General features: G+C 60.4%; 1 protein-coding gene and 1 long non-coding RNA gene across 2 annotated transcripts in view; one reads left to right on the forward strand and one right to left on the reverse strand.

The window, feature by feature from the left end:
• SLC9A1 (solute carrier family 9 member A1) overlaps window positions 1-8,462 on the reverse strand; it is a 29,512-nt gene extending 21,050 nt beyond the window's left edge. Inside the window, exon 1 of the mRNA XM_084497302.1 lies at window positions 7,941-8,462. Coding sequence (XP_084353428.1) covers window positions 7,941-8,274 — 334 coding nt within the window. The 5' untranslated portion in view covers window positions 8,275-8,462. The remainder of the gene's footprint in view (window positions 1-7,940) is intronic.
• Window positions 2,878-6,765, forward strand: LOC311423381. The gene is made up of 2 exons (XR_014685692.1): window positions 2,878-3,687; window positions 4,041-6,765. It is a non-coding gene; the product is annotated as an uncharacterized lncRNA (long non-coding RNA).
• Window positions 8,463-10,175: the final 1,713 nt, after the last annotated feature.

Below are 10,175 nucleotides of genomic sequence, written 5' to 3' on the forward strand. Positions count from 1 at the left end.
GGAGACACTCAAGGCGATGTTTGGAGACTGCTGGCCACCCAAAATAAGACTGCAGTCACTCTCCCAGCTTCTTGCCTTCAACCACATGGTGCAGCATTCAGTAACTGGTTCCTGCTGGCCCTTGGAGCCCCAGCAAGAGTTAAACCCCCATGAGCCCAAGGTGACCACTGGTAAACTCCCCAGGCCGAGCAATGCCAATCGCCCTTCCCAGGAAGGGCAGATTTCCTCCCGGAAACAGGGGCAGGAAAGACAAACAAAAGCTTTTCAGGAAACAACCTGCTGGTAGCCACTGCGACCAGAGGGAGGATGCGATTGCAATATCTCCCCGATTACTACCGGACTTGGCGAAGCCAGGCAAAGCCCCGCCACCTGCAGCACACGACGGCGGCGAGCCGGGAGCCGGAGCAAGCGTCCAGCCACTTATCCTCTTCCTGAGCATCCCACGGGAGCTGCCGTGACGCAGTTCCACGCCGGGACCCGAGGGGCTGACGAGTCCCAGGGGCCGGGAGCCACCTCTTCAGGCACCGTTTCAGCCTTCCTGCGCTGCGACACCACCGGTCCTCCAGCATCCTTCCCGAGCAGGAGCGTGCACGGTGCGATTTCACACCCAGCCAACCTAAAACGCGTGCTCCTGGTTGCAGATGCTCTTTTCCATGCAGCATTTCACAGGCACGAGGAGCCCAGGGACCAGGACTGCAGAGGGAAACTGAGGCTGGATACTCCAGCTCTCCTGCTTAAAGGTCTGTGCACGCCTAAGCCTGTGCCTGTGGCGTTTGTGCTGCTAAAACCTCCAGCAGCAGGGCGAGAAGCTGCCTGCTCTGCGGATTTGTCACTAAGATTTGGCATGTCGTGACTCCTAAACAATTCCAAGCCCTGAAAAAACCCTGCTGGAAATCTGCAAAAGGGAGCCTGCTACTGCAGATGTGCCTCTTGCAGGCTTAACAGAGAGAGGGGAATGATTTTCTACCACCACCCACTATTAAGTGGAATTCAAGAGCCGTCCCTCGAGGCTGATTGTGTTACGACTTTCTGGAGACAAAGACTGCTGCATGCTATGATGTTTATGAGTCACTCCTGGGCAACCCAAGGAAACGCATTTGTTCCCTTCTGATTACGAGAAGCACTTTGTACTCTTCAACTTTCCACTCCGGGATCAACTTCCTGAGCCTTCGGTCAGCCCTGTCCCCATCACATCCATCGTGCCGGGGATGGAGCTAGCAAGTGGGCCAAGCTCTCTAGGAGGCAACCCCGAGCCACGTGGTGACGTCTCACCAAAGCACAAGCTGCCCAATTCTCCCTACGTGGCTGTGAGCAGCGATCAATCTTTGATCTCACCACTGCTGAGCAACCCGCAGCAGCAACGTGTGCGTGCCTGCCTGCCTGCCACGATTTTAATTTCAGTTCTTCGCTCCCAAGCAGAAGCACACGGGTGTTCTTCTGCCCCAGGACAGAGCAGAAGAACAAAACACCACAAGATATCCCTCCCGCAATTAATACACAACTGGAAGGTGCTGGAAAATTAGAGAGAGAAGCGAGATACCATCAAGCATCACATTGAATAGACGGCGATCGTACGACTCGCCTCAAGCAGCAGCGCATCCATGGGCAGGAAAACCGAGCATTGACACTTGGCCAAAGCCAAACTGTGGCCACAATTCCCCTTCAAAGCTTCACTTTGAAGCCAGCCAGCAGAGATTTCAAACCCCCGAGGCTGTTATCAAGCTGCACCAGAGAGAGGTGCACCAGAGAAGTGCAGCTCGGCTCCAGCACCAGAACCGGAGCTCCGTCTCGGCTCAGCTAGCCCGTGTTTTCGCAGAGTATTCCTGATGGATTTGGTTTTATTTGAACAAATTAAGCCTTGGGGACCCAAAAGGGAAAAAAAAAAAAAAAAAAGTAATCAAATGTTTACAAGGCAGCTGCAGTAATTCATCTTCATTGTTGCTTGCTTGAAGTTTCCTCTTTCAGTGCCCACAGCCGCATCCACAGAGCGCCGGCTGGGGCGATGCTCTCGGCGCAGGGCTGCCTCCTGCACGACCCTGGGACAGCCCAGAGCCAAACCCCAGCCCCCTGAGCTCCCCAGTTCCCCTGAGCTCTCTGTCCCTCCCTTGCAGACAAGGAGCTCCCTTCCCTGTGCCGTAACCCAAAGAAGGACCCTCTCCCTTCCCTCCAGCTCCAGCCAGTTTGCATTTCTCCATGAATGCTTCACAACCTGTTTTACCACACTAATTGCAGGCAGCAGGCTACTTCTCCAGCCCTATAATTTCTAAGGGATCTCCGGCAGCTTTGGGTATTGTGGATAAGCCGTGGCTGCATGTCTGAGATGTTCTGGGGTGGAGGACATCACTGGGACCATCTGATGGGGGGTCCTGTAAACCAAACGGGCCAAATATCAGCTCCTTCTGCTTCTAACCCCAAACCATCCCGGGTCTATTTGAGGTCTCAGGGGAGGGATAACTCTACGTGTCCCTAAGAGCTGGGACAGTGCTGATCTGGGCTCTGGCCATCGCAGGACTTTGCCAAACAACACTCACACCCCAAATCCCACCTGCAAGCTTTGCGGGAAGCTCGCCCTTCCCCGGCCCCTGGCACAATTAATAAATGGGACGAAACAAAAGCTTCAGTTCCCGAATGGCCTTCGGGTACAGAAAGCACAGCAGGTGACGAGGTTCCCGTGCAGGGGAAAGTCGTGACTGCAAACCACACATAATTCTGTTTTAATGGGCATTATGCCTCGCTGGGGAGGTCCGGGCTGTGATTAGCAGCACTGCGCTCAGACGCGTTCATCCTTCCCCACTCCATCACCATCCTGTACCCCACAGCAGGAACCTTTCACTCTTCCAGCCCTAATTAATGTAATGGTTTTCTCAGATCCACGGAGGGAACAGTTTGGAGGTTTTATTTTTGCTCAGACATCAGCAACGGGCAGAACAGGAAGAAAACAACGCCGTGGACCTTCCTTCTGAGAAGGCAAACCAGAAAGGGAGAGAAGGCAAACCACAGCGAGCGCTGGATCATTCCCCGACCAGGAAGCCCAACGCAACAAGTCAGCATTAGAAGAGGCTGTTTAAATTCATTAGCACAACAATTTACACTTGGGTGGCTCCAGCTGCAGCAGTACTTCAGGCTCCTTCCCTTGGTTATTCACCAGGCCTCGGCTCCCCTGCAGAACAGCCCCCAGCTCGCCGACACAAACAGGGTGACGCGTGGCGAGGTCTGGGGTGCTCTCAGCCTGTATTTCTGCCTTGGTAATTGCAGCCCCTGCACATAACGAGCAGGCAGGCTGTAGGACAAGCCTTGGGGTCCCCGAGGGAACCCACATCAGAGAGCCCAGACCCAGATGACAGAGCCCACGGAGCCAAACCCATCCCAGCGGAGTGACCCCGCCGTGCTCCCCGTGTCCTCACCCCAAGGAGCCCGAGAGCCCTGCCAGGCAGACGGTGAGCAGAGATAACTCCCAGATAACGGGGAGCAGAGATAACTCCGGGTGTGCTCACGCCACACGTCATGCAGACGTATTTCCGACGTGATGATGAAGGCTGAAGCACGTCCGAACGTTTCTTCTCGTCTCCTTCCCGAGCCCTGCAAACGGCGTTGCTCTCCCGGTGCTGTCCCCTCGTGTCCTGTCTCAGGGATGAATTTCTGCACCCCAAACCTGCCGTTCCCTGCTCCCTGCCTCCAGCACAACAGGTTTGCTACCCGGCTCGTTCACCCCAACAAGTCCTCGCCCCAAACCCACGGGTTTTTGTGAGACCTCCGGGGTGGCCCCTCCAGGAGCACCCAGCCCCAGGAGACGGATGCGGCAGGCTGAAAACCAGAGGGTGGCATTTGAAAAGCGCTCAAGCGTTTTAGCACCCAAGTCTGGCTGTCAGACTGCAGCTGTCAGCCTCTAAAAACCATTCCCTCGCCAATTTGGAAACCGTCCCCTCTCCTCCGAGCGCAGGATCTGACCCGCTGTGCCCACAGCTGCCCCCAGCCCCCGCCGGGCTCGCTCTGCCCACAACCCCACGTGCGTTGGTCACGTTTTGCTCTTCTTTTTTCAGCTCCTATCACCAGCCCGCAGGCCCCAAGGGACTTCCTTAATCTCGTTCCTCTCCAGACACCAGCAGTGACAGGGACGGCCGGCTGGAGCTGGCCAAAGGCAACCAACCGCCCCCGCAGCGCCGCCGCTGAACGCAGGAGCTGGACCCGGTGCCTGCCTCGTGCCCTGCAAACGGAGCTGAGACGTGACACCAAATCCCAGGGCTTTGGGCTCCCTCTCTGCCAGGACAGCTGGCTCTGCAGGGACACGCTCCCCAGGAGGTTTTATGGGGCTCTGATAAGGACAGGGGCCATGGGGGGGATTTTCCTGCAGGCATGGGGACGGCGCTGGCTGCTGCCAGACTGTGAGAGACGGAGACACCCCAAACAGCCCCGGCCCAGGCACACAAACAGAAAAAAAGGCTGTGAAGGGGGAAGAAAGAAGGCAGAGGAATGACTCAGTGATTGCTACGGGCTCCGAGCAGAGCCCGCTGCACCGGGCGCTGAATTAACGTCTCGCACGCACCAGCGAGCAAAAGCAGGGCAGGAGGGCTCGGCCACAGAGCACTGCCTCGTAGGTAACCTCTGCAGCAGTCCCTTGAGCAGACGTGTAGGAAATCATGACCCCGGTACCTGCCTGAGCTGCTAGGTGCAGTGGTGAGGCTGTTCCATGAAGGACAGTGAGGATCTGGGAGCTCTCCGATGCAGGACAGCCACTTGGTGCAGCTAACCCTGCAAATAACACGGCCGTCCTGCATCAAACCTGACCCCGGGAGGGAAATAGGACTGCTGTGCTTTTCTGTTTCAAAAGGCAGGACCTGAGACGGGCTTTGGGGACGCAGCTAACCCCGCAGGTGGGCAGGAGCTGGTTTGCAGCAGAGCTCCGACCACCAGGCCCCAGTCCACGCCTGGACGAGCCAGCGAGGGGACTGCTCACCACAAGCGGCTGTTCCCAGCCCTGACTCACTCCTTCCCTTTCCCCCGAAATAGAAAAATGTTTACAGCCGAACCCAAACGCTCCTGATCCTCTCCTGGAGCTAAAATTTCCCCCATTCCCCCTGCTGCTGGGCTCAGGACACCGGGTTTGTGCAGCTGGTCCTGTGCTGGGCACGGCACCCAGCCCTTCCCCAGCTGCTCCCCCAGCACCCTGCTGAGGAAAACCCCCCAGTGCCCTTACAAAGCCCTCGCAAACAGCCTCGAGGAAGTGAGTAAGGCAGCGGGGAGGCTGGGGACAGAGGGATTGGAGGTCTGACGTGCTGGGGACACGCAACAGGCTGAGACAAAATCTCCTTGCGACACCGCAAGCTAACACTGCTCTGCTCCTGGCACGGTCACCGCCAGATGTGGCCTGCACGTAGCTGGTGGGGCGTTGGAAAAGCCCGATTGTGGCTGTCCCTCCCCCATTTTCTCCCCCACAGGCTGAAAACGCTGCTCGAGCGCGAAGGGAAGCAGGCAGCAGGCAGCAGCAGCCGTGCCCTTCCGTGCTGGGATGAGGCAACACAGAAGCAGCCCACGCCTGCAAGGCACGCGGCGGCCACAAGCGACGTGTCCTGTCCCAAAAAGCAGGGTGCAGGAGTAAAATGAGGGGTGAAATGCCTCAAAGGGGCATCCCCACACTGCCTTTATGTCCCCCCTTAAGCCCCAAAGGCTGCCTGTGAATTACCCAGAGCAATCAGGAGAAACCCAGCAGCAGGACAAGGCTCTGGCTGCATCTCCTGGCACAAGGGAGAGCTCTGGAAGTGCTTCCGAGCCCCTGGACTGCCTGCACCATGCGGTCACCCCCTGGCACCCCAGCTGGGGACACCCAGAGGCGACGTGCTGACTTCTGTGTAACTTCTTCTGATGCAGGACGGGATGGAGCTGAGGGAGCCTGAATATTCAGCTCTACCAGCAACGTGGGAACAGCACGCCGAGCCAGCCCCGCCGTCCCCCTCGCTCTGACGCAGTCTCAAAACCCTGGGGAAGAGGCCACGGAGGAGGACGAAGCCCCGTTACGGCTCTGCTGCCAAAGCCCCTGCTAGGTCGGTAGCTGAAGGTACGGTTTTGGCATCGGCAGCATCCCTGCAGAGCACCTGCCGTCCTCGAGGGACCCTTGCCAGAGCTGCGAGGCAGCTCCTAAAATACTCCCCATCACCGCACAGCCCTGCGGAATACTTTTACTGTGAACGAACCGAGCTCAGCTGACGGCCAGAAATAACTTTCCACGCAAGGCAAACAAACCCTAACTTTCAAGGCAGGCTCCCAGAACAGCCTCTGGCTGCCCGTGGGGATGTCCCCGTGCCCCACGGGCTCTCCGCTGTCCACGGGGGGCTTCGGGCAGCGAGCCGAGGTTCCCAAATCGTGCCCTGAGCTCGGCCCTGGCTGGAGAGGGGCCAGCCGTGTTGGCCCCTCCTTTCTCCTCCGGCTTCCGCGCAGATCCTCCTGATTTCATCACTCTTTACTCCCCGAGACAGGCGGCAGAGACCGCGGTGCAGTAGCCCCGAGCAGCTAGCAGAGGTCGCTTAACAGATGCTAGGTGAGCCATGGGAGAGGAGGTTTCAGGGCCGCGTTTCCTGCGGCGAGGCTGCCTTCAGCCACCCACGCTTTTGAAGCACTTTGCTCCACGGGGGAAGCCCGGAAGGGCCGAAACCCACACATCCCCTTTCTGCCTTGCCACGCCGCTCTGCTCGCCCGGGAAGCCTCTGGCATGGAAACGTTTTCACTCATTTGCCTACGCGTGAATAAAACATGCGGGAGGGGTTCGGAAAATGGGGTTTTACCGGCCCGTGCACGCTCGCAGCAATCTGGGAACGGGGTGAGGTGCTTTGGGGGAAAACTTTGGCAGGGAGTGTCCACGATCCCGGCCACGTCTGGGGTCTCTGGGACCCAGTGGAGCAGGATGGAGCACGGCTTAGAGCAGGCACCCGAGGGAAATGTCCCTGGCTGTGATGTCTCAGGACCCCCAGCCAGATTTCAATCTGTTGCAGTGCTCCAGAAGGAGCTGCTAGCGCTGCTACGGCTCTGATGGTAATTAAGGAACAAAATTAAGGCAACACGCATCCTCCCTCCCTCCCTCCCGTCGCCCACTCTAGGGCTGGGACAGGCAAACATTTCACCTGCCCTCGAAATCCCCAGCTGGAGCGGGGCCAACGTGACCTCCCCAGGTCTGGCCCTTGGGTGCTGGTGGGTGCGAGGTGGTGGCACCACGGCACGCTGTGGGGTGGTTGGCTCGCGATCGATCCAGCTGCAGAAGTTTGGGAAACACTCAGCCAAAACCCGCCGGCCGCCCCGGCACGCCGCTGCCTTCCCGGAGCCCTCATCCCGCGGGGTCTGCTCCCAGCCTCTGCCCCCGGCCGCTCGCCACCCTTCCCGCAGGGATCCTCGGGGGTTTGGGATGCCCAGCCCGATTCCCGGGAGGAAGGGGAGGCCGAAGCGGGGAGAAATTGTAAGTGATTTCTCCAAGGTTACAAAAGGCGGCTGTGGTTCGGGAAGGAAACAAAGCAACGCAGCCGACGCTTCCTCCCCGGTGCTGCCTGCCTCCCGAATGATGTCAGGGAAACCTAAAACGCCCCTTGCCCAAAGAGGGGATGGTCAGTGCTCGGGGAGCATCTTCGCTGATGCTCTGGGCATCGGGACAAGCAAGCCTGCCCCAACCAAGGGGGCTGGGGTGCCCACTGCGCCGGCTGCCGGGCCTGCAGCAGACACAAGGTCGCGGGGAGAGCGATGCGCCCCCCGTCCTGGGGTGCCCGGGGGGCTGCCCGGGGCGTGCAGGGGGTTTTGCCCGGGGATGCTGCCCCGTCCAGCCAGGGGGTCGCACCCGGGATGCTGACAGCAGCTTCCCCGGGAATCCGGGGGGTCCCTCCCGGGGCTACCGCGGGGCGCTCACCCCGGGGTCGCTCGCGGTGGGGACCCTTCCCCATCACCCAGCACCACCGCCGACCTACCCAGCTTCATCAGGCAGGCCAGCAGGATCCAGAGGGAGATCTCGAAGGGGATGCGGACGTGAGCGTAGTCGATGCCCAGCACGGGGAAGGCTTTGCGGTGCTTGTTGTGCCCCTCGCCCGAGTGGTTGGCCGCCTGCTTGTTCAGCGGGTGCATCTCCTGCGCCGTGGCCGGCGGCGGCGCGGCCGTGATACCCCCGGCTTCCCCACCCGGTAGCGGTGCCGGGTGTCTCCGGGAAGGCTCGGAAGCCAACATGGGGTTGGCCTGCAAGCCCTGCCCGGGTAGCAGCGAGCCCAGCAACACCAGCAGCACCCACGGCAGGAGGAGCGCGGCCATGGCGCAGGGCGCAGGGCGCGGCGGGGGCTCGCTGGGGACCGGGACCCACGGGTGCTGCGGGCTCGGAGCAGCCCCGGCGGCAGGCTGAGAAGAGCCGGGACCGGGACCGGGGCTTGGGTGGCGGAGGAACGGCGGAACATCCCCCGGAGCGGCCGGGGCGGCCGCGGGGAGGAGGCAGGGGCGGAGGCGGCCCCGCAGCGCCTGCGGAATGCAGCGCCCTGGGCACGGCGGAGGGGCCGGGCCGGGGGCAGGGCGGGGAGGGGCGGGAAAAAAAAGGGGGAAAAAGGGGAAAAAAATAAAGGGGAAGGGGGTGGGAGAAGAGAAGGGGGTGGGGGAGTGCGGGGTTTAAGCGGGGGTGGGTGGAAAGGGGGTGGTGGGAGATGGGGGTGCAGATGGAAAGGGGGGCGCAGATGGAAAGGGGGTGCTGCAAAAGGGGGGTGCACGCGGAAAGGGGGTGCTGGGGGATGGGGAAGCGGGGAGGGGGGTGGAGATGGTGCTGGGAAATGGGGTGTAACTGGGAAGGGGGGCTGCAAAGTGGGGGTGCTGGGAAACGGTGTGAGTGGGAAGGGGGGGCTGCAAAGTGGGGTGCAACTGGAAAGGGGGGGGTGTTTTGGGATGGTGCAGTTGGGAAGGGGGCACGGCAAAGCGGGGTGTGCTGTGATATGGGGTGCGACTGGAAAGGGGGAGGTGTTTTGAAACGGGGTGCAACTGGAAAGGGAGCCCTGCAAAGTGGGGGTGTGCTGTGAAACAGGCTGCAAGTGGGACGGGGACACTGCAAATCGGGGTGGCACTGGAAAGGGGTGCGAGTTTTGAAACTGCAACTGGAAAGGGGCACTGGAAAGCGGGGTGCAACTGGAAAGGGGGCATTGCAATGGGGTGTGTTGTAAAACAGTACAACTGGAAAGGGGAACACTGAAAAGGGGGTTGCAACTGGAAAAGGGGGTTGGAGGGCTGAGGAGTGTGCTCCAAAGTGGGGTGCAGTTGGAAAGAGGGCACTGGAAGGGGTGTGGGGGGTGTTGCAAAATGGGGTTGAACTGTAAGGGGTGTGCACGGGGGCAAGGGGTGCACGGCAAGGCGGGGGGCAGCTGCAAAGCAGGGTTAGAACCCAAAAGGGGGAGCAGAGGAGCAGGAGGGAGCTACTGCAGGGCAGGGGGCAGCTGCAAGGGGGGTGCGTGGGGGCAAGGGGTGCGGGGCAAAGCGGGGTGCAGCGCAAAGGGTGGGGCAGGGAAACGAGGGGGTGCTAAAAGCGAGGTGGAGTGCGGCGCAGGGCGCGGTTGGGTTGAAAAGGGTGCACGGAGGAGAAGCATGAGGCGGGCACGGGTGCAAGCCTCGGAGGTAGGTGCGGTGCGGGGTGGTGCAGCGCCAAAGGGAGGTGCGTGGAGGCAGGCTGAGCACGTGGAGGGGGGTGAAAATGCGTGGATGGGTGCACAGGGGCGAGGTGGGCACCAGGAGGCAAAGGGGCCATAATGCAAGGTGCCAAAGGAAGGGAGGGAAAGGGGACCTGGGCCCAGGCCGGGCTGCTGGAGGGGTGCAGGGGGGTGGCACTGCAGGGCTGGGGACAGCAGAGCAGCCTCCTGCCCCCTCCGTGTTTGCTGTTGGGAGAGGGGAACGGGGCTGTGGGATTTGCAAAGCTTCCAGCGGGGTTAGAAGGGGCCTGGTGGGTACTGGCTGTTATTCTAGGCTGACGGGCTGCTGTAACCCCATCTGCGCCTGCTGGTAGCTCCGTGCCCTTCGTCCTAGACTGCAGGAAATCTGATAAGGATCTAATAAAACCCCGGGCGTAGTGTGGGGGGGTTGCTCAGCACCACGCGCCTGATTTCTTGGCTCTGCCGCGCCGTTCCTGAGCGTCACTGGAGCCATCAAAGCTGGCGCGAGTTTTGAACTGATTTAACAACTGAAAG

The sequence above is a fragment of the Aythya ferina genome (assembly GCF_964211825.1).
Source record: "Aythya ferina genome assembly, chromosome: 24".
Taxonomy (NCBI): domain Eukaryota; kingdom Metazoa; phylum Chordata; class Aves; order Anseriformes; family Anatidae; genus Aythya; species Aythya ferina.